We start from the raw sequence: 24849 nt of genomic DNA, 5'->3' as shown, positions 1-24849 counted from the left end.
GCAGGTCGTCACTTTTGAGAAGCTCAACCCGTCAATATCTGGTATTTTTGCATTTATCTAAAATAAGGATTAATTTTGTGTAGATCAGCTAATTAATTAACTGACTAATCCTTTCAGCAACAGTTTGACAGGATAAGAAACAATTTCAATAGTTCCAAAAACTCAACTCACTGTTTCTCAAATATTAAATAAATTCCACACTTGTAAAGGAAAGGCTCCTCTCATCATCATCATAAACATCAAACCACTGTAACACACTGGATCTGTTCAGAAATCTCTAATTTCCTTCTTACATATGAGGTATTCTGCTTTATCACATCTAAATGTTTTTTATGTTCATTATTAGATTTGAGACAAGATCTCAGTGAGGAACAGACACACACAGACACAACTGTTATTGACTGTTACCATCAGTCTCACACAAACTGTCAGGATCCATCAGTTATTTCCTATCATCTCTCGTCGCTCCAACACAAACTCTCCTGGTGCAAACTGATGAGGTTTCGGGGACTGAAAACAAAACGCAGTACAGAGCTGTCGACAGCAATCTGGGGACATGTGATGATGTCTGTGGCTGAAGCGGCGCCTGCAGGGAAACATCCTTCAGGACGGTCTGACTCAGGGTTCCAGCGAGGACCCAGCATCAGTCAGCTCTGCCGCAGGCCACTTCACCGGAAGTCACTGCCAAATATGGCCGTCACAGACTATTGTGTCTGTAGCTACATGCTCCTACTGTGCTATGTTTCTATGGCAACCAAGACGAGTCAGTCTTATCTCTACCTCTCTCCCTCTACACACACACACACACACACACAGACACACACGCACACGCGCGCACACACACACACACACACACACACTCCAGTGCACCTTGATTCCAGACTTGCTTCAGCCGACGAGATCAGATCGCGCATGACTCACTCTCATAACCTTTTCCCCAAAGTTTTCAAGCCGTCAACATCCAGAACTTTCTCTCCTCGCCCCAGTTGTTTCTCTCCACCGCCTTGCTCTTCACTGCTGCCGCACAACTCAGCACAAAACATATCAACAACTACAGGTTTTCATTATAGGAGATATACATAAGAAGCGTGTGTGTGTCCGTGTGTGTCCGTGTGTGTCCGTGAGGGCCTCGGCTGCAGGTAGACTTGCTCCCTTCTGGGGGATTTCTGTGCGTTGCATCACCCAATTGAATCATCCCCAACCTTAACGTCTCTCCATGCACCTCAATCACAGAAGCGATAATAGTGAGAAGGAGCAGTCAAGTGTGCTGTTGCATAACTGGGAGTTTTTTACATGGAGCCACAACACAAGCTGTGCAATCAGGAAAAAGAACAACCAGATATTTGGTGAAGCTCGGAGCCGATCGCCAAGTCCTCAGCAGCTCTTGTGTTTGCCACACACAGCGCTGCGTTCAGCTGTTTTCAATTATCACTCTGCTGTGTATTGGCACTTTTTTTTATTTTTGATTCTTGCATCAAAATACTTTTTTGGCTTTTTTATAAACAGCCATAAACAATGCAGAAGCCCCAATAGCAAGCTCTGACCATTTTATTGCGTTTTTTAAGTGTATCAGGTGAAGGGCGGCCGGTGGGGAGCTGCAGGATTGCATCATCAACCTCTTCCCCTCTTCTTTCCCTCTCATCTTCATTCCCGCTCCCTCGCTCGCTTTTTTTTACCTCTCTGTTTGCCTTTTTCTCCGTTCCCTTATGAAATCATTCTCATTTTGAATTCATATATTCCGAGACACAGATCACACACACACACTCTCTCACACACACACACACACACACAGTTGACACTGCCAGACACTCCACACACTGAGCTCTGATTTCATCGCAGTGTGTATTCATACTGTTTTCCTTCGATGTGAGTCTGCAACACTGATTGAGTAATGAGCTTGAAAATACTAAGCAGTCACATGAGGAAGTATTACGACGCAAACAAGTCCCAACTGTGTCCATTAGGACTGAGAGGCTGCACACACTCCTCATGCACACACATATACAAGGAAACACACACTCAATGAAAAGCAGCAGGTTACACACTGTATACACCACAATAAGGCAATGTCCTAATAAGCTGCAGATTGTGTCTCTGATCTTATTGGTTGCAAAATGAAATGCATTTCTACACTGTATGACATCATTTTCTGAATTCATAGTGACATCATTCCTTCCACACGCTCATAAATGATTCATCGATCTATAATCCTCGGGTCGTGTCTTTAGTCCTACAGGACGCAGAGATACCTCGAAAAATAAATCTTTGAACGATGCATAACTTCATTTTCCGGCTTCTTTGTAACCTCTAAATTTTTGTTATAAATATAAGCTTTAGATTAACTCTTATCTGTGGAGATAAATGAACATATTCTTGTTGACCTTGTCTTTGACCTTTAACAGATCAGATGTAAAAGTTAATCATCTGGAGATACCTACAGATACACACACACAGACACACACACACACACACAGAGGGGTGAAAGCAATACCCTGCATCCGGCTAAGCTAGCACGCATGCAGGGTAAATATCTGTCAGGCCAATTAAACCATGCAAAATTCCATTAAGGGATTGGAGGGGAGGAGGAGACAAAGGAAGAAACTTAATTGAATTGTCTTACAGGATGCAGGAGACTTGCTGCGTCGTGTTTGGACGACGGTTCTGGGGGAGCTTCTGGTCAGAGAGCCGGACATCTTCCCGTAGTTCACCGACTTCATCACACGACACTCTGGAGAAAGCACATGGACAAAACAGACAGATGCGTTGGTAAATACACAAACACAGGCACTGAAGGAACGAAGATTAAGTGTGTGACCCTGTGACATGACATTGTGTTACAATACAATAACAACCTAGCATTTTGAAACACAATTCTGTTGCACTGAAATTTAAATGTTATGGTTTACAAACCAACTATTGTTTTAATATTTTCATTGATTCTGACCTCAGGAAAACACCAAACCACTAATGTATCAACACAGCTGGAATTGCTTTTTACCTGGAGGTCGCCTGCAAAAAAGATTTGTTCTGACCTTCCCTGGGCTTTTTTATTAGGATTGCAACACCCAAACACATTTATTGTATTATTACAGCTCCCTGCCTCCTTCATCCCCAAAACTTTGCTCCTCTCCTGCTCATTAACCAAACCCCAATGTAGCTCATTGTTATTTTACACCAGCGGGAAGGAGAAATTATACACAGTCTGGCATTTCTCTTTAGCTGCATATATGAGTGTGAGTGTGTGTTTGTAAGCATGGGGGCATGTCTGTCTACTTATGTGTGTGTCTGTGTGTGTGTGTGTGTGTGTGTGTGTGTTATGAGCTTGTGTGGCAGCCATTGTGGCCCAGTGAGTAATGTACAATGCAGAATGTTAACATGATGACAGTGTGCCAGAGCTGAGGCAGAGGCGATAATTATAGTGATGCTGAGAGGAGGCAAAGTTGTCTGCAGCTCTGACTGCGACTGTCTCTCCGCTTGGTTTGCCGCTCTGCCTTTCTGTCAGTGTATTTCTACCTCCTGTGCCTCCTGTTCCCTGAGCTCCAGGACATCAGGCATGAGGAGGTGTCAAAATGAGCTCCGTGTCCCAGAGGACGAAGAAAAAGTGTGTGCGTGTGTGGTCCAGGTATTACTCATGTTGATGCTGTTTACACAGTCACCTTCATGGGGACTTGTTTTCCTTATGGGGACAAAAAAGCAAGTCCACATAACAGAAATCAGTCAATTTAAAGGTGAATACATTTTTAAAGTTAGGTTTAGGTTAAGGTCAAGGTTCGTTATTCTCAGACAAGGTCATTTAATCTTAATATAAGTTGCCTACATCCGTCACAGCCGTTTTAATGTTTCCAGCCCTGACAGAGGGACAATGCTAGCAAAATGTCAGAAAAGTCAAGTGTCTGGAATATTTTCCAAATTTGTGAAGGTGAGTCCCAAAGAGTCAAAGGCCTGATTTAACACTCAGATTTGTCAAAGCACCTGAAAACTGTGAGTAAAAGCTTGGTCCTTCACCTTCAACGGCCTCATGTTAGCAAAGTATCTCTCCGCCTGCCCCCCCCTCTTTTCCTATAGACAAGGAACCACTTACGGAGACAATCATCAGTAACTAATGAAAGTGCAGATACCCCGGAAACATGGTCTTTGAATGCCGTGTTGCGTGTAGGAGGCTGTTTTATGGTCTTTATCAAGAGAGAGGAGCGTTACCAAAGGGAATCTGGCTAATGGAAGCAACTAGCCATTATATTTTTTGCAAATGTGAGGAGAGTAAAGGGGCAGAGAGTAAGGGAGAGGGGAAAGAGAGAAAGGGAGATAAAAGGAGGGAGGAGGTGGGCACCGGCGATGCCCGTGGGATGGATATAATTTTTTTAAATTGCTGAAGGGACACAAAGGGGAACAAATGAATTGAAAAAAAACAACAACCTTTGAACAAAAGGCACAGTCATTCATGTGGGAGACAGAAAGAGAGAGAGACAAGACGATGAGAATGCAGATGAGGGCTAAATGGCAGGAGTCTGCTGTGACAGTGAAGACTGAGAAGGGAGGGGGGGAGACAGAAACGCAGGTGGGTGAAGTGAGGACAAACCACATCCAGACGATGGTGGAAAGACGAAGAGGCACAATGACACAATATGTGAGGAAGGCTTCGGGATAAAGACAGAGGAGCAGAGAGGCGACCGAGCGTAATGAGCTGGACAGTCTTCACAGCGCTCGGCCACCTGAACCAGGGAGTTGAAGCACACGCAGGGCAGACAGGGTGAAGGGGGACGATGGGACACCATGATCTTTTTATTTTTGTCAACAAGGAGAGAATAAAGGGGCCAATATTGTAGCAATATGATTGCTGTGTGTGTGTGTGTGGTGAGAGAATTGTGTAACAGTATCTCATTTTGTGTATATGTGTAAAAGTATCTGCCAATGTGTATTGTGATTTGCATATGTATAACAAATGCATGCATAGATCTGTGAATGTGATAAATCCTATAACTGTTTTACACCAAAATTAGCGTTAGTGTACGTGATTTTTTAAATGCAGGTAAAAACAAGCTGATTGACTCTTATCTCATTATCACTTTGGTTGTTTCCCCCGGTGTGTCATGTCTAACGTCATTGAACACTGGGGGGGCTCTCTCTCTCTTCGCTGTCTTATTGTCAAATTAGCACATGCACCGAGGTGTCATGTTTCCAATGGAAAAGGGGCGACAGACATTAACAGCTGAAGTGATTTCCTCTAGGAGCTGGAAATAGGTGTCATTAGTTGCATCAGAAACAGGCAACACAATCTGTTACTTTACATGTGATTTTTGCTGCACTTCTATTGTAGCACATCTGCAAGTGCGTGTAAGGATCTGCACGTCTGCACAAGATCCACAATGTGTTTTGTGGCAAGCAAGGTGGCCATTAATGTCACTTTTCTCATGCATTTTACTGCATGAGTTACACAACTCTCCAAACATACACAAACACACACAAAAATACTATTGCTAAATGATTGGCCCTGTAGAGAACCCAAGAGGGGCCGACAAATGTGAAATGTGAGTCTCCTCACCGCCTTCGTCCAGCATCAGGTCATCCTGGTAGCGGTACTTCTCCGGTCCACACGCAACAAAAATGTCTTCGTCCCCGAAGAAGTCCTGCAAACATGACACCTGGAAACAAAGACACGTAGATGACGTCAGTTATTACTTACACAGACACACACATTCAACCTCTGGCAGCTGCAGAAAGCAATGTCAGCGTTCTACTGAAGGCTTTGTTCAGGGGCACTTTTGTCTGCAGAGATTTTAAAGTCCCCCTCCAGGGAAAAGCAAGTTTTTAAAAATTTTACCGTGTCCCCCCTTAAGCATTTTATATGATGAAAGCCAGAGTCAGTGCCATGGCTAAGTATTTCCACATTAACAGTGCAGGGAGAAAATGCTTGTCTGACAAAGTGGATTCAGACAGCCAGCGATTTCACAAACCTAAGAAACCAATCCTGTAAACTTGTTGGTGGGGCTCAGTGGATGGAGGTGAGCTGTGAGGGTGGGGAGACTGGGACAGGGGTGTGGCCATATTAGCATATTAATAGATCCCAATCATGAAATGAGGAAGGAAGGTGGACAGTTTAAGCTGTCAGCCATTTTAGCCATTTTAAGGCCAAGAGGGGATTTTTTTCCAGGACAGAATACGTAAGTTTGAGGAGCACAGAAAAGCTGAAGGGGGTGAAAAACCTGCTGGAGTGAGACTTTGAACGACAACTCTCCAATCAGAAGTCTAGTTTACGTAATTCCAGGCGACTGGTGCTGTGAATGCATACAGGACATAAACTGCATTCTGTGTTCAGGTCGTTACATGGTCATAAATATAAAATGTCCTTCCCTGTACTCAGGTGAAGAGTCACACAGCAGTCTGAGCCCCAGGAGACGGATAAGGAAGATACCTGGTGTCTATTTGTGTGTGTTATGTTTGCATGTATCCCCATTGGTGCCTGTGATGAACCAAACAAGTCCCTGAGCTGCAGGTGCGTGTCTTTTCCGCTCTTTATCAGTCCATCAGCGAACATATCAGGACCTCGCTGACTCACTAATTTGCTAATGCGCCGCGGTGCGTTCACCGGATGTCTAGAGAAACAAGTGGTGGGCCTGTTCCCTGGAACGCCACAGCTCATGAATGGTAATGAATGGCAAAGAAAAGAAACGTAAGAGCAGAGAGGGAGCCATGAACAACCCATAGAGAGAGAGTGTGTGAGGCAGAGAGAGGTTAACTCTATAGGCTATCTGACTCACAGAGACAAAGTCCTTGTGAGTCACCGTGGTTCTTCGACGGACTCCATGCTGTGACGCTAATGCAAAATGTACAGGGACACGCTGACAGGCATTATGTTAAAAACATTAAAACACTGAGTCACTTATCACAACACAACAGGAGCCGGATCAATAAAGAAGAAAGGTCCTTTGGAAAGAGGGTCTGCGGAATCGTGCATATTTAGCCTGGAGGTGCCTGATTAATTAATTATTCCAAACCTAAGCTCCTAATCTGTTCACTTTGTCAGCTCAAGACAGATGTTATTAATTTTTTCTATCCACAAAGAAGTCTCAGCAATAAGGTGTTTATGATGACAAATTGGCAAAGCTGCTGTTCATTATTTTCTATTTGATTTAGTTGGCAGCTGATTCCATATCTGATCCTAACTCAGCACGATTTACACAAACAACTTTAATTACACCCCACAGGCCAAGCGTCACATTTCAATCCCAAGACATCAATATCCCAAATTATATTTCCCGATGGGCAGAATAGGATTAACAGGAAGACAACAGTTTATTCATCCTCTATGACGAATCTCCCCCCGAAAACCTATTAAGAGCTATTACAGTTTCAGCGGCACACGCATGTCAAGCACCGCCTGGAGTTAACACACAAACAAAAAGCTACCGCTTACTGCGTCTTCATGGCAATTACCGTCCAAGAATCCATTTAGATCTTTATTAGGCAGCGATCAACACCCCTAAAGAAAAGTCACAGCTGATATAACAGCATTATCAACAAAATACCCAGTAAACAGCAAAGAGGCCATTCTCTCTCTCTTTCTTTCTTTCTTTCTCTCTCTCTCTCTCTCTCTCTCTCTCCTGCTTTCCCCACCACAAGTTTAATCTCAGACTCAGACTCTCTGTGGAATATGGGCAGGTTTCATTTAACTTTTCAAATCAAGGCCGGGCGTCTGTGTGTGAATCTGCGTCCGTTTGGCCACACATCGCATGAGCACACGTTTCCGCACACGAGGAGATTCCAGTTTCATAAAAGAGTGCATATTGCCTTGTTCCCCGATATCCCCTGATACCGCGTTACTGATTATTTCTCACCCAAGCGTCTCGGGGTCCTAACAAGATGGCTGCAGATACAGATGCCGGTGCTGTCAACACTTCCCCAGTGTGTCTGAGCCACTTCTACCTCTAATCACACTGTTTTTTTGTATTTCCCTGTTATTTACCATCAATTTCCTACTGCTGGCTATTGCATACACTACTTATAGATTCTGTTGCACACTGTGCACCATCATTTAACCTTCAAAGTATTGCATTAATAATGCTGTTTGCTGTTCTTGGCTCAGCTGTGATCACATATTCATAGGCAGCCTCTCTGAAGCTGTTTGTGTGGGCAATAGTGATGGTAATTTCTCATTTTTGTGACAATTCGTTTATGAAGAAAGACCAAAAGCAACATATTAATCAGTAATTAAAATAATCAATAGTGCAAGCTAGTCAATCGACAACATTTTTTATTAGAATTAATTTTATCTGAATAATCGTTCAATTGTGTTTCGTGTGTCATTTTTGGAGCAAACATGTGAAGTTTTCTCTGGTTGCAGCTTCTCAGAAGTGAAGATTAGTTTTGTTTTGCTTTGTCTTGTATCATGAGCGTCTATAAGCTTTCAAACTGTTGGTCAGACAAATCAAGTCACCTTAAATTAAAACAAGCCTTATTGGGCACATTACGTTTCCCAGCTGCACACTGGTGGTAGTTACAGGTTTCTAGGCAGATTTGTTACAATACAGCAGCTGAAAAAACCCTACACCCCAATAAAACCACATTTAGATTCACTCGTTCCAGATTTTTATTTGGATCTGCGCGAAATTTAGTTTCATCGGGATCCATGAATTGTTGTCTGAGAAAACAAGGAAAATGTTGGAAAACACAACATTAAAGAAAGGAAAAAAAACAATCCTCGTCCTAATCAGAATCCACACTAGAATGTAATGGCTTCCTCCTCGGCTCATGCCCCACCGCTCCACAAAATTTCATGGGAATCAGTTTAGTGGTTGGTGCGTAATCCTGGTCACAAACAAACATAACCTCCTTGGCAGAGGTATTAATCAAGTGAATCAGCACAGAACTGCTGCTGCTGCTGGGCTCAACAGAGAGGAGGCTGGTGTACAGAGGCTCTTTGAAGCTGCTCATCCAAATATAGAAACTGTAGCACCAGAAACCACAGGTATACAGGGAGGAGAGTATAATCAGGAGGTGGTGAGGACAACAGAGGAGATGAATCCGGGAGGAAGTGAGTCTTGATGTAGGACAGCCTCTGAGGGCACCACTGAGCTGAGGGTAAACCAATATGGAGCAACGCACCAACACATACTGGGCAGTGTTACTGAGGAAGGGTGTGAAAGAGTATGGTTGTCATGGTGACAATGCCCTCTAGGCACTGGTGCATGGCTGGTGCGTGCCACCGATTCCACGGTGTGCAAACTGCAATAGAGAGCTCCATCATTCATAATTTATCTACTATGGGCAGAGTACTCGACAGAACTGTGTCATTCAGGCAAATACACACCAACACACACAAACGGCCTGGTTCCCATTGAGATACAATATCCCCTTGCTTTAAACAAGATGAGATCCTGAAAGGCTCGCAGAGACAGACGGACCGATGAATGATGAAGAGGAGAGGGAGCTGGTGAAGATGAAAAGAGTCGAGGAACAACAACAACAACAACAACAACAACAAAAGAAACAGTCTGAGATGAAACCAAATCTCCAAATCCTCCGAGTCACAGAGGAAGCAAACAGATGGAAAAGAGTAATCGATGAGGATGAGATCTATTCCTGACTGCTGCTGCCGCTGCTGCTCGGAGCCCAATGACAAAACAAGCTGCTTTGATGTCTCTGGTGCTGCGTTCACACAGAGAACAACGTTACACAACATCCACGCTGCTAAAACAAGGACGGCAGGAAACAAACAAAGAGGCAGCGAAAAAGAGCGACTATAATAAGATGATGAGGGGGGGGAAGCAGAGGACTGTGGAAATTGGTATATTCATAACCCTTCTTACTCTAAGGGCAGCTCACAATGACCGAACAACTTAGACATGTTCAATTTGATCTTTACATTTTATTTAACATCCACTGCAGGAGTCAGGCAGAGAGTTAACAGGATTTAAACAGTTTTTTTGCATCAGATCTCACGTGTCTGAGAAATCCTTCCCCTTATCATCCACCTGCCACCATGACTGAGAGGATCATTCATGATCTACGATGGTATCTGGAATCCGATCGACATTTAACTATATCACACACTTTACAAGAGTAATTACATAGAAAAGCTCAAACAAAAAAGACATCTCTCTACGACCGGAGGGGTGTGACCTCCAAATATGTGACCATCATCCCCTCCTGAAAGGGTCTTATGCAACAAATCATAGCATATCTCTCAGGAAACCCATTTATACTCTCACTACGCCACCTAGTGTAGAAGCAAAGACCAAACACCTTCTAATCTACAGTGTCTGCTTCTGTCTCTCTGATGTCTCTCCCTGGTTTGTTCTTCTCTGTCTGAGATTAAATCACATTTTTGGTTGGATACACAGAGCCGCACGTCACTTCATTTGCACATCATTATGCAAGGGATCATAAAACTGAGACAGACAGAGAGAAGGCTGACACCACATGGTGGCACTGTTGAATAACCTCACGCTGAGGAACCCAAAAGCGGTTCCACGCTGCAATAATTAAAACAAAAAAGCCTCGTTTTTGTAACACAACAGCAGGGGTGAGGTACAGTCTAGAAGCCAACGTCAAAAGTATAAAGGTTGTTAGCAGATGCATTGAAGCTTTTTAAGTCTGGGTCTCTGCAGAGCGTCTGTTTGGTGTGTGTCAGGAGGGATGACTGTCCAGATTTTGAGTCTGTGTGCTCGAGGACACGCAGGAGACCAACAAAAAAGAGGCTGACAAAGACACAATGAAAATATACAGTAGACACAATCATATCTCACCTTTTATGAGAATACACAAACACTATCATGTGTCCATACATACGTTCACTGGTTATTTAGCGAGTCTCACACGCACAAATCTCTAGACAGCTACAACCAGCTTCTGAGCACAGTGATGGTGCAAAATCTTCATTAAACAATCTGCAACACAGCTACATCATATAGTTCTGTCTCCATGTTGGACTTCAGCTCTACTTGAGGACTCTTCTGTCAGGAGCCTGATTCACACAGCAGTGCACACGTGTCAGAGCACATGCTTTTGTTTTTACCTGTGCAAAACAACCAACAGATTTCAAATAGAAATAGTTTGATTATAATGTTTTGCTTCCAGTTTTTCCAAATGTGAGGATGTTGGGTTTGTTGGGTTTGTTGATTCTACAAAACACAAATGTTTGCAGCCATGGTTACAGTACATCAGTTTATTTTTATTTTTTTATCTTTGCTCTGATAAGAAACAGAAACATTTCTCTGAGACAAACTGACGCCTGCAAAAGCCAGAAAGAGGGAAAAAAAGGGAGAGAACCACTAATCTGCTGCACCACAATAGACTCACAGTGGTTACACAGAGGTCGCGGTGAGGTCAACGTAATCCTTCCCGCAGAAAGACACGTTTGGGACGGACGGGCTGTCGCTGCTGGGGGAGCTTAGCTCGGTGGAGCTGTCCCTGGTGCTGAAACCAACTGCAGCTGGCCGAGCTGCTCTGAAACTCTCCCCACAGACAGACGGACGGACACACAGACAGATGGCTGTGATGGATAAGACAGGTAGAGACACAGGATGACAGATGGATGTATTGTGAGACAGATGTAGGGAGATAGGAACAGAAAGAGCAAGGCATTTGTTGCAAACATGCAGTGCATTCGAGGTGAAGGGATAAAAGGGGTGGAATATATGATGAAGCTTTAATACTGGCACAGCAGCATGTCGGAGCTACAACATCCAACATTAGTGTTTCTGAACTATATGGACCACAATCAATAAAAATACATAAGTTTGACGTTTGTCACACAGACAAATGCTGTGTAGGAGTATCAGTATTTAACTGACAGTAATGTTAGCAGTGATTGATGTGTTTTTAGATAGATATTCATATCTATATTACTGTACAAGCTCGAGATGACGTTGGCATTCTCTCCATTATCTATACTGCTTATTTTACATTGCCAGTATACTTCAAAAATGCTGTTTTACTGGTATAGGGAGTTCTAAAGGGTCACAAACTCTAAAAGAAACGAACACATCCCTCGTCACTTTCAAGAATCCATATCGTATTAAAACATCTACAGAAACAATTTCAGTCAGAATCCCACAAGGAAACAGCAAAATACATTTCCTTACACTCCAGGGGTTTTATCCCCTTAGAGCGAAAGGAGACAGAGGGATGGGCGGGCAAAGAGCCACGCAGGCTGACAAGAGGAGAGGGAGACAGAAATCAATCTGAAAGACGCAAGAGGGAAACGGATAAAACCATCTTTCCCCCCCCCCTCGGGGGAGAATTCACACACCGCATGACCTCCCGCTGCCTCAATCAGGGAACCTGCGGATAGAGTGAGGCGGCTGGGAAACAAGGAGGGAGAGGAAGAGAAGAAGGAAGAGCTGACAAACAAATAAAGGGAAAGAGAACAAGGTTGATGTGAGCCAATTAACGGTGCAGCGCTCTGAGTTACTGTTCGTGCATGCACCTCAAAGCAGCGCAGCAGACTGACTGCCAGGCTGGCTGCCAGGCTGGCTGCTCTGTTGCATAACAACTCATGTAACAGCCTCTGCTCTCCAGAGGGGGGATAGCAAACTTTCTTCTGGAGCTGGATCTGTGTGTGCGCGTCCTCCTGTCCTTCAGGGAACCGGTGTTTTCATTCAGACATGAATGGAATCCAAAATAAGGTTTCATGCAGCGCTGGTCCCACGAGGGGACAAGTAAGACCTCACATGGCATCAGTCTAAAGTCCCTCTTCCTCTTCCTGCCCTTTTCTCTACAGAAGATGACATCTTAAAATGTCTTGCTTTGTCCGAACAACAATCTGGATACTAAATATATTCAATGTACTGTCACAGCTCGCCAGGAAAGACTATGCAAGGAACTAACTTCTGCCAGTTTTACAAAATAAATTACTTTAATGATTCATTTTCTGGTGATGGAAAAATTGATTAATCAGCTTATTGTTTTCGCTTCATGTGAATGCAACACAGGCAAACTCTTAAATACGAGATGGGAAATATATGTAAGGAAAACACAACTCCCACTCCAGTTAACTGCAGTAACAGAGGTGCAGCAAATGAGCCCTTAAGTACATACAAAACTGTTTTGATTATGCAGTAAGCATGGTGTATATTTGAAGGGTTAGACGTAAAGGAGCTACTCGTGGCACAAAAACTAATAAAATAAAATAAAAACAATCAATATACAATACAGTTAAATGGGACTTTTTTATTATTTGAGATTGGGTTTAAAGTCATTGCATCTGTACAAGAATTTCCTATTAGTTCAAAATTATGCAGTACAAGCATTTTTCAAATTGGGACGTAATTTCTTTGCAAGATTCCAGCAGGAGGAAAGCACCTCTGCTGGTTGTCATGTTTACAACCAAGTGTCTCAGTGCCTCGCCCACTGAGTCATGATTCAACAAAACCTCTGACAGGTGATATGTGTGTAAGTTGCAACAAACAGAAAGAGGGGACACACTCTTTAAAATGCAGATCTAGCTGCGTGAGTCAGGAAAAGCATGAGCCAGACTGTGTGTGTGTGTGTGTGTGTGTGTGTGTGTGAGTGTGTGTGTGTGTGTGTGTGTGTCTGTGATGAAGTTGTGGTGTGACGAGGTTCTCGACAGTCTGCCAGAGCCCGAAACGTCTGCCATCGATCCTAATTTGGCAGCATGTCCTCTGACTACAGACAGCGCCCCAATCTGCCACCGTCACCAGACACAGACTCAGCTAACTGACTGACTGAAATACAGAGAGACGGGGAGAACGCAAGATTTGTGTGCGATACCATACCAGCCATTTATCAACAATGTCATTTAGTGCACATATACTGTATAGCAGCATAAATACTGTATACTCGGTCCCCACTCTCCACAGACAATGCTGCGCAGACTCGCTGTGACTCAGCAAAACAGCAGGAGCAGATGGACTTTGCTTCCCACAATCCTCCCATGAAGAAAAAAGTGACATCACCAGCAAACAACCAATCAAATAAAGATAAACAAGCCGCTGAATGGTTTGTTTTTGAGCAGAGCATAATCCCTGCTCTTCATAATACGCAATGTTTTTAAGTGATGTCCCTGCAGAGCTCGCTGTAGCCAAAAGAAGAGAAAGGAGATGCGAAAAAAGTAAGACCAGGAGGGTGTGGAGGGACAGACAGAGAGAGGGAGAGAAGGAGGGTGAGGGAGAGAGAGACAATGGGGGAAGGAGAGAGTGATGCCATATGTTGCAGCTCTTGGATTTGGGGGTGCATGCCGAGTGTGCTAATTAAACGAAGACTAAATAGCCGGAAAAACAATGGCACGTTGACAGCAAGAGACAGAGTGAGAAAAAAAATCAAGTAGAGGGAGGCGAGAGAAAGAAGATGAGAGGAGGGAATCTGCAGCTAATGTGATGAGGGGAGCAAATTTGTTTGATCGGAGAAAAAACTAAACATTATGTAAGTGAATAAAAAAAACGATGCGGATGAAGAGAGAAGCAGAAATTTGAAAGGGTGGAGGGAAATAGAAAAGAAGTGTGCAGCACTTGAGAAGACAATGAAGAAGGAGGAGGAAGAGGAGGAGGCTGCAGAGAAAACAAGAAGATAAAAGAGTATTAAAAGCTCTTCAGCGTTGCCAACAAGTAGAAGGACAGGCCAACAATGCAGCTCGAAAAGTGAGAGCTGCACTGCAGATAGTGAACAAGTGGTTCACTCTCACTCCTCTCCTACAAACGGTCTAACCTTTGTTTAACATGTGACATTTAATGAGTACAAAGACAGAGGGCAGTATTATCAGGGACACGCTGTGTAGACGAGGTGGACAAAGGAAATCATATTAGTGCGTCAAAGACGAGGACATGAACTCTGAAGTATCTCGTTAGGAACGGACCAATCAAGGTGAATGTCAAGTAGCAGCACAGATAATAGCCTTTAGTAGGTCTCTGTGAGTTTACAGGGATGTAAAGTAAAAAAAGGGAAACTATTTGATAGAGTTGTAATAATGCAGGGTGGATCCAGGGGTGGATCCATGGGTGGGGGCTAGGGGGTAGTGCCCCTGCCCTGTCAGGTAAAGTCTTTAAAAAAAATGTGTCACTTACTAACAATGTTAACAATAAATTTGACAATATGTAAAGTACACAATATGCTTGACCAAGGAACAATTCTCAAAGTATATTCAATGAAATGTGGTTTTGCTAGAAGCTACAGAGCTAACAGTAAACAGGGAAAGAGTTGAACGTGCTAACATATGCTAGAGCAAGATGATTGGTGCGAAATGACTTAGAAGGACTTGTTGTAAAAAATGATTAATCCCCGGGGCATCTTGGACGTCACACGGTCCACTGAACAGTTGTTGAGATATTTCCGTCAGGACCAAAACAGTAAACCGACAGGTCTCTACAAAACCAACACAACAAAAATTGCTACATGCAACTTGAGAAGTATAGACAATATTGATGTGTTAATGTACAGGCAGTTAATATGGGAATTATCGACGCTTGCAAATGCTCAACCCAGGGAGACGCACACTGAAGGATCTCATTAACGAGATACTCAACAACTAGAATGCAACCAACTTAAAGGGTGACTACGTGGAATCACTTCATGCATTGGGTTGATAATTGCCTATAGTGAATGGCCACTGATGCATGAGCAGAAATCCAGAGGAGTCCATTAAAAAGCGTGTGTGTGTCACTATGCGTGCCTAAGTATGCGTAAGCCTTGCACGGCTCCCGGCTGGCAGCTGGGGTCCAACACAGCGTGTGTGTGTGTGTGTGTGTGTGTGTGTGTGTGTGTGTGTGTGTGTGTGTGTGTGTGTGTGTGTGTGTGTGTGTGTGTGTCTTTTCTGTGTGTGTGTAAACAGAGCTTTACGTGTATTAATAGACCAGCCATGTCCGTGTCCTAAGCCACTTACAGGTCGTCTACCTTCTTGATCAGACCAATCCTGCGAGGCCATCATCACAGCGTCACCGTGGATTGGCTGGTTCCTCGGCAACTACATCTAATTATCATTAAAACACGGCCAAGGTGAAGAAGCTTGCCATATAAATATGAGGTAGTGGTAACCCCCAGAGGAGAGGGAGCTAAAAATACCACCTATCAGATACAGTGAGACCTGAGACCGGGGGCGAATCAATGGAGCGGTGGGGGGGTGGAACTTGATATATAGCTTCTCACTCGGTCGCTCGTATTACCCACAGAAATATGATATCTAAAACGATCACAGTGGAGTAAGCTCACAATGGGCAAACTGAGTGTGTGGCACATATCAGAGGCTCAGAGACACTTGTTCGCAGCCTGTCACATGTTGTCTCCTCACCATCAACATCTGATTATTATCATCAGCTCGCCCCCGATAGCCGCCAAGAGGAAAACAGGCAATTTATCACAGTGATAAGAGGAAAAGACTGAAAACAACAACCAGAGCCAAAGTTTTATAACAAAATATTGATCTGAGGTCAAAACCAAAACTCAGTTGTCATATTGGCAAAAGCTTCGCAAACACAGTGCACACCCACAGACACGCAAATAATGAAGAGTCATAACAAGACAAGTGAGAGAGGACTAGCTGAGACAGACTAACTCTCGGGTGAACTCTTTGCTTTCAGATACAGAAAACATTATCTATTATTCATCTCAGCGCATTTTAGCCTCTGCAACCAAAAGTTTAAGCAGAATCAAATTAGTAAAAAATATAATTTTTGTTTTAAACCCACATGAACAGAACAATTCAAAACAAAGAGAAAGGGAAGAAGATGAAGAAGATGAAGAAGACGAAGAATCGGGCTGTGGGGATGTACAGTGCCCCACTGTCTCTGGCCTCATTACAGGGGTTAATGACAGCAAGGAGCCTGAGCTCCGGTTCTCAGATGCTCTCTCGGGGCTCTGCAGCTCTGCCGAGACGCAACGTTACTGCCAAGAAGGCCCAGAAACCTACTTCTGCCGTAGGCCGGATGACGGACGTGGCTCAGCTGACGGCAGCAGGCTCATTCTCACAAAAAAACGTAACCCTTAAAGTAACCATGTCCCAGGGCAGGTAATTACCTTTAGCTCACTCCACATATTCAATAGTGTATATTAGAGTGTCATCAACATACGGTAAGTTCATCCCTTCATTCATCTGTTTGTTGTTGTTATGATTATTTTTTTTAATTCAAATGTGTATCTAGACAGTTTATGCAATTGTTAGTTCATCGGATTTTCATAATGTTATGCTGAGCCTTATTCCCTGAAACGGTTAAGTTAACATGGATTAACTACATTTCACAGAGGGTTTAAATTTGCTACACGATTATCCAGTGTTTTCTGAGACCTTTCACCCAATCAGAAGGAGACGGCTGTTCCAGTCTCGTCGTGGATTTCCAAGCACTCATGGAAACTCTCACTCCTTTGTATTCATTCCCATCTTGCTTTAAAATCCCTCATTCTTCCATTGGCAGTTCACTTAGTAACATATTCAGAGACGCACACGCTCCCACGTGCATTAACCCACGCACACATTCGCAGTCACACATACAGAAAACGAGGACTTGGTTCTGCACTCAGCCCAGTTTGGTAGCGAGCGTGTTACCATGCCTACAGGCCCAATCAATATCACATCTAAAAATAGAACAACCATAATAGTCTTACTTCCAATCGCAGTGGGGTGAACTGGGCGAGAGCAGCGTTTATTGTGTAATCTCCAGGACAACTGTAACAAGTGGCCACCACAGAGCTGTCGAGCACTTGTGCAAAAGCGCGAGTTTAATCCCCGACAGGAGGTTTCTCAGGGAAAACCTGATCTGATCTGACCGGATTTTATTGGCTGGTGCTGGGATCTCGCAGCAGGTCAGGTCAGGGAATCTGGAATGACTTCCTGCTGGGTTGAAAGTAGGTCATTACACGGACAGCACGATTAATCTTTACAACTGGGATAAACGGTAACACTGAGGGACTTAATGAAAAGAGCACAATCATGACAATCACAAATTAGCCAATCGGGAGATGATTGCTGCTGTGCGACAAAAAATGAAAGGACGCCCTTGATGTCAAACAGAAAGTGTTTCAAACAGCTCAATAACCTGGAGCTACAACACGACCTAGACAGAGAGCAGACCGACAGTCAGAACCATTGATGGTGCGTGAGAGAGGAAGTGACACAGAGACAAACAGGAAGACACCGAAGAGGTTAAGAATATAAAACTCTCAAAGAGATGTTTTGTCTTTCTCTCTCTGTCCCCTCTCCACAAACATGAGCATGTGTCAGCACAGATAAACTGCGTTTAACTGCAGTGCAGACCAAGGTCAGAGCCACTTCCACATGCACAGAACCAGCCGAGAAAATGTGCATGAGTCTATGCGTATGTTTACTGTGCACTTACACTATCTTACAGTAGTTCTTTTTATACCCTCTACCTCCACAGCTGAGCTGAGAGGGAGCTGGAAAGGTGGGTGGACTGTCAAGGAGCCCGAGACTTATTTTTGTGTTGGGAGGCAAAGCTCTGGCACACATTGCTGCAGCGTGGGAGAGAACCCAGACTCCATTCATCGACTTTTACCTTCTCTCGACCTCTTTCACTCGCTGTGTCACACGTTTGTCTCCACAGCTCCGACTGTAAACGGGGGACACGGATGCTCTTCATTCATAAAGGGCTCATTAAAGAGAAATGAGCCTGTGGTCATTAAATATTTATCCGTTCGGAGCCTTCTAACAGCCTGTTGATCTGTGTTTTCCCTTTCCAAGCAACACCGTCGCAAAAACCACCACCTTCATGAACGAGTAATTGTTAGTCACCTTGATTTTAAGTCTTTCTGCTGCACATAAAACGTCATCTAACACAGCAACAGAAAAGAATCCCTCTATATTCCCAGCAGTACCACCCATGATAAAACCACGTTAAAGCCATGTCTGATGTCCTTGCAATCCAATCGGACACATTCTGACACAAATGAGAAATGTATTAATTCAATACAAAGATTTCTCACCAGTTTCCCCTCCAGTGTGTAGATCTTCTTCACTATTCCGGAGTCAAGCTTGATGGCGTCAGTGATGTCGGTGAGGACCTGTTCGTAGGAATGGGCGGTTTTCTTGTTCAGCAGGATCCTCACAGCTTTGCGGGGCTTCACGCCGCTCCGCACCACTGTCACGAGCTTTGGACGTATGAACTCCTTGTTTTCACGGTTCTCTGGTCCGCTGGCCTTGGCGCTGCCCAGGGAGGGAGGGCCGCGGGAGGACGCCGCCGCGGCCTTGACGTTCACCGACCAGTTGGGGTTCACGTTCTTTGTGTAATCCAACTTTTTGAAGGCTTCAATGGAGCTGCAGACGTAACTGTCACCTGGGAGAAGGGAGAGCAAGATTACTTGTCAAAAGTAATACAAGATTTAAAAAATATCTAAAGACATGAGAACCTCTTTCTCTTGGGAGATGGGAAGTTCAAGAAAAATGGTCAAAATGAGAAGAAAGGTAAAGAAAGGAGGGAAGAATCTTTGTTCTGAGCAACATCTTCTAACCAGCAGCTGCAGACACTAAACATCTTTGATAAACAGATTCATACAACTTGCTTTCCATTCTACTTTTGTATATTTATATATATTTCTCAAATCCTATATCAATTAAAGAAGATGCTGACAGTTTACAGCTCCTCCCATCACAGTAATGATACTGGCATGCACAGTATTGGAGTAAAACAGATCAGGAGAGAGCTAATCTTAGACGAAACATATGCCTCTGACACCAGATGGCAATCCAACCAGTGATATAATCTTCATAATAATAATCTACAGTCTGCTCTGCTGGATTAGCCAGTTTTGGAGCACATGTAGTGTTGAGCCTGATTTCAAATGGGTCTAATTGTGGGGACATGGTGTTAGATGAGTTATGTGTAGCAAGTGAATGAGCAGGAGAGGATCACAGAACATGGCAGCTGACAGGTGAGGCAGGGCAGGTTCTTTAGGAGAAGAAGGGATGCACAGACAGGCAGAATGTGTCCAACTGGATTTTGGAATATGAGTCCAGGACTGAAAAGCTTCTACATGTCAAGCCCTGGTTGTGTAACCCGCTAAGTGAGCCTTCTTATCCTCACCTTCTACAAGTTGATCAACACTGGCGATCTTCTTGGAGCCATCCAGGGTGTAGATGGTCCGGACCCCCTGGGGCAGGTTGACATTGTCGGACAGAGAGCGGGTCAGATCGGCCAGCAGTGCGTCGAAGGTCCGGAACCTGTCCACGGAGATGGCGTACACTATCCCGTTGAAGTAGCGGTCTCCGTTGCGGTAGAAGCGGACCTTCATGGCCCTCTTCTCCGCGCTCAGCGTCTTCAGGGTGCGGGTCCGGTACAGGCTGCAGTGGGCGCTGTGCGTCGGGCTCGCCACCCCGTTCATCCGCGCACTGGAGCGGCCGTGCCGCTGACCTTTGTCCCGATCGTCGAAGTGCTCCAACTCCATCTCGCTGCCGAGGCTCACGACAACGGCCGTGCTGTCTGGGAGACACACAACGCGAAGAGATCGGGTTGTGGGTGAAAGTTTTTTTTTTAGCGGCGGGGCAAGTCAAACAGAAACAAGCAGGAGAGATGGGGACGAGGCGTAAAAGCAGCCGGAGTCCGTCGCTGGCGCACGGTCTGAAAATAACTCCCTAATGACAGATTAAGTGCTCTTAAGCCGGGCAGTGCTGGACAGTGCGCTCCATGACGAGCCGCACCATCAGGCACAGTTGTCCTGAGGCGCAGGTGGATGTGCAGAGAGGGGACAGGGCGACGGTCACGAATCGATAACAGCCCATTAATGCCCCTCTTTATAAATATTCACAGGATGCGCGCGTGGCACAGAGAACCGCAGCCTTCACCCACATGGACCCAACTCCAAAATAAATACCCCAGGATGCCACTGGAGCAAATAATAAAAATCTATATATTTATACATTGATGTGTTTCGGATCAAGAGACGTGGATCGTCAGAGGTAGAGAATTCAAAAACAACAATAAAAGAAAGGATCACTTTTCACGTTAAGAGGATTTTGACGCACTTACCCAAACGCGCGATTAGCGCTTCTCTGACGGTCACCTCCAGCCTGACTGATGCTGCGTGTCCCTGCAGACACGAAGGAAAAGAGTTCAGTGAGCTGGTCGCTGATGGTGAAGTGTGATTCCAGTCCTGGATCCTGCAGAGAGAGACCCCCCCTCTCTCTGTCTGTCTCCTCTGTGTGTCCCTTTGTTGTCCTGTTGATTTCTCCACCACCACCACCACCACCTCCACCAGCACCGAACACCAGTGTGTGCGCGTAAAGAGGCACAGGCTGGACTGGGAATGGACGAGGTGGCAGCTGTTTCCCCTCCCATTCTCTCCTCACCCACCTCCTCTCTCCCCCGCCACGTCACTCGGTCGTGATTTCCACTGAGGCACCCTCCCACCACCACCACCACCACCACCACCACCACCTCTTCATTAGGATGCAAACCCACGCTTGCTGGACGCACCCCCTCCAAGAGACACGCGTCTGCTGGGGAGGGGGGGGGGGGGGGGGGGGTCGATCTTGTCCAAATTATGAAAAATCTGAATAATAATAATACATATGGGTAAATGAGGTCTCAGAAGTAGCTGAACTATAATCCTATATCCTATATGTATTAATTTCATTTTACATATACTATATATTACATATAGTTATATCTGCATGTTGGTGAGTGTGGATTTTTTTGTTTATCAAAAGAGTTAACATAAACTGTAAATATACCAGTTGCCTATATCAGAAGTTCTCAAAGTTTTCTCAGCCAAGGTCCACCTATACAAGATATAAAATATGACAGGGACCCCTGCGTATATGCTCCTAGGAATAATTTGACATGTGAGAAAACATGGGACCCCCATTTGAGAACCACCAGCCCATACAGCCTATAGGTTGGCGTGCATGGACTAATCTCATCTCATTAAAACCTTGAGACTGCACAGCAGCAGCAGCCTTGTTTAACCCACTGGAACATTTGCACATGAGATGTTACGTAACTCCCTCCCTCCACTGTATTAACCACAGGAGTCTGAAGGCAGCTGAACGTTAACTATGTCGATGAAACCACACAGAGCAGCGTCCACGAGGATCCAAAACCAGCGTGACGAATGTGACGTGGGACTGCATGAGAGCTAGAGAGGAAATGCTGCATGTGTCACTCTCATATACAGTAAGCTTGTTTCTTCCCATGAGCTCTGAGGTTTGTTTGCATGTAACAGCAGGAGATGATCTCCCCGAGCGCTGGAACAGATAAAGACCCCTGGCCTACATCCTGGCCCCCGAGAGACCACCCAGTTCTGCTCCATCACCACTCCCCTGTGATCCATATGTGAGTGTGTGCTACCCAGCATTTATCTGTGCCAGTGATGATGAATACTCATTGTTTTGCCACACACACACACAGATTTTTCTCTATTTCGAGGAGACGCGCGCGGGGACCCAGTGTGCGTCACGAACTGAGGGCCTGACAAGGTGTTCCTGTCTCAATGAAGCAGGGCATGTGTGGGGGGGACTGTCGTTAGGCCAGGGTAAGAAAGATGGAGGACAAGGGCAGGACACATTTAGTGCTCTCATTTCCACAGGAACTTGTGAGTCAGGTTTTTGTCAGAGTCCAAATGTGTTCAAATCACATACCTGTAGCTTTTCTACGTTTTTAGTGCTTTCATTGGATCACGCATTTTTAAAGTAATAAACCATCCTGAACATAACGGTTGATTCGCTTCCTCACAGTATTGCAGCTGACTAGCGTGATACACAGGAGACTTGGTAATGTTGCATTCATGCATGCCAGCCATAAAATTGGGTGAAATCATTCAAAGAAGGAGAATTCTGACATCTGTGGGCAGGGCCATCAAAGAGTCTTTGCAGAAACAATTTATTTTAATTAAAAGTTAAACTTCACGGAGAATATTTAATGTGGAGTGGACAGTTTCATGATTTTTCTTTGCGTCATAAAAAAACAAAAGATAATTACTTTTTTATGCCCTTGACTCACGACTTCCAATTTTTTTATTGTAATAGTTGTTTCAGCGACACTAAAACACACGTTAAGACACAAGTTAGCACATGCAAGATTAAATATGTCTTCATTTTAGAGCTCAGGAGAGACATTTAAAAGACTGCCCCCGCAGACTGTTGACAGATGCTGTCAGCAATCACTGCATCTTTATGCAACAACAAGTTTGCACATCACACAATGTGTGAACGTGGGGATGGCCGTAAAAAGTCGAGATATTCAATTCACAAGTATTGTGCTGTATTTCACATCTACACTTGTCTTCTGCACACACACACACTGCATGTACACATTTCTTTTGCAGCATGGTGAGTGCAGAGAGAAGTGAATTAGCAGGGGCAGGCAGCAATAGTGTGATTCATGTGGTGTTTTGACACATGGTGTATTGATTTGTCACCACGTTTCACCTGAGGAGGAGGAGGAGGGGCAGCACGCAGTTGTAGTAACATGAGCTTGAAGACGGAGGCAGAGAGCAGTGTGCCGCAAATGTGCTCTCTCCCTCTCATGAGGCAACACTTCCTGGCTGTCTTTAAATGAAGTCATTAATCTAAGATAAACAACCCGTCACCACCGCAGCAGCACATTCAGGATCGTTCGCCGACTCAGCCGGGAACAGAAACATACAGAAAGTGAGCCTGTAAAGCTAAAATACTCCTGAAAACTGAATTCACTCTGTGCTGCTGCAGGGATTTTAAGACCGTGTAGTCGATTCCAGCAAACACAAAGAAAAGTCTCCTGTAGCTTTTAGAGCATTCACAGATTCTGGAGTACTTTTATTGAATGAACAAATAAATTACTCTGTGATTGAAACATGTTTAGGTACAAAATCAAAATTAGTTGCAACATATCATTTATCTGTATATATAGTTTAAAAATCAGCTTGGGGAAAAAAATAGTTTTCTTTACTTTTTAACCCAAAGTGTTATATTCATGAGATAAAACTCAACTATTTAAACAAATTGATGAATTCATGCTTGTATTGCCTGTGCGTCCTTAGTAAGGAGAAACTGTTTCAGCTCAGAGTTTTGAAGCTGACAGGAACTGAACCCATCCTCCGCACTGCTCCACAAAACACGAATGAAACAGCTTCTGGCAATTTTCATATTCACTACTTGGACACAGATTTCTTACTCCCACATTTGTAAAGGTGGTCGGTGGGTGGGACGGGGGGGGGGGGGGGACTCTGTTGCTCTGCAGATGAACTACATACTGTGTGAGAGGTGGATGTGCTGCTGCTTACGTAATGCAAGTTGTAGGAGATGTGTTTGGATATGACCTCACTGCGCTCAAAGCTTGTAATATCTGCCATCTCTAATATTTGAGAAATGTTTACAAAAACATATGAAAGTGACAGACGCGTACAAAGTACAAAATCAAATGCACAAATAAAAAAGAATATAGAAAATGTCTTCTGCCATCAGTCCATCATACGCAGGAGACAGCAACATTTACTGTATTTTAAGAAAGGGCCTCTAACATCAGGTCTGGGTCAGGGATTGTGTTTCAGGTATAGTGCTTTATGGTGGGTAACCTGTTCCCCCTCTGGGACCTCTCCTCTTCTCTCCTCTCTGCTGTTGCCCCACAACCACCTCCTCCTTTCACGTTCGCTCCTCCTCCACCTTCTTCTTCTCTTTCTTTTCCTTTCTTAGGATAAGCCTCTGCATTCCTGCTGCTCTGCTTCCCTCTAAGCACCAAGAGATGAGAGGAGGAAATTAAAGACCTGCAGTATGTGAATGAAGGCTGTGCTCATTTCTGCAGCATGATTAATTTATTAGCTGCATGTCAAGAGCTTGTGCAGCAACTCCAATATTAACACACAGTAATATACACATCAGTTTGCCAGGAAATAATAGAATGATATCTACTTACAGTAAATGTAGTAAAATAGTCAAGGAGATTCAAATTTTAGTGTCTTGTCTTTGTCTCTCTTCAGTCT

General features: G+C 44.3%; 2 protein-coding genes across 4 annotated transcripts in view; both read right to left on the bottom strand.

Moving 5' to 3' along the window:
- dclk1a (doublecortin-like kinase 1a) overlaps nucleotides 1–21246 on the bottom strand; it is a 47793-nt gene extending 26547 nt beyond the window's left edge. The window contains exons 1-5 of one of the 3 annotated variants that reach the window (XM_034606245.1): nucleotides 20922–21246; nucleotides 19980–20375; nucleotides 18883–19232; nucleotides 5540–5639; nucleotides 2621–2728 (exon numbers count right to left, since the gene is read on the bottom strand). In XM_034606245.1, coding sequence (XP_034462136.1) covers nucleotides 2621–2728; nucleotides 5540–5639; nucleotides 18883–19232; nucleotides 19980–20340 — 919 coding nt within the window. In that variant the 5' untranslated portion in view covers nucleotides 20341–20375; nucleotides 20922–21246. The remainder of the gene's footprint in view (nucleotides 1–2620; nucleotides 2729–5539; nucleotides 5640–18882; nucleotides 19233–19979; nucleotides 20376–20921) is intronic. The other 2 variants (XM_034606242.1, XM_034606243.1) reach the window with 2 other exon arrangements.
- Nucleotides 21247–23653: 2407 nt separating this feature from the next.
- ccdc169 (coiled-coil domain containing 169) overlaps nucleotides 23654–24849 on the bottom strand; it is a 30133-nt gene continuing 28937 nt past the window's right edge. Inside the window, exon 8 of the mRNA XM_034606858.1 lies at nucleotides 23654–24597. Coding sequence (XP_034462749.1) covers nucleotides 24417–24597 — 181 coding nt within the window. The 3' untranslated portion in view covers nucleotides 23654–24416. The remainder of the gene's footprint in view (nucleotides 24598–24849) is intronic.

Source organism: Hippoglossus hippoglossus, chromosome 14 (assembly GCF_009819705.1).
Source record: "Hippoglossus hippoglossus isolate fHipHip1 chromosome 14, fHipHip1.pri, whole genome shotgun sequence".
Taxonomy (NCBI): domain Eukaryota; kingdom Metazoa; phylum Chordata; class Actinopteri; order Pleuronectiformes; family Pleuronectidae; genus Hippoglossus; species Hippoglossus hippoglossus.
Note: the sequence above shows the minus strand (reverse complement) of the source record. Positions and strands in the feature narration are given on the sequence as shown.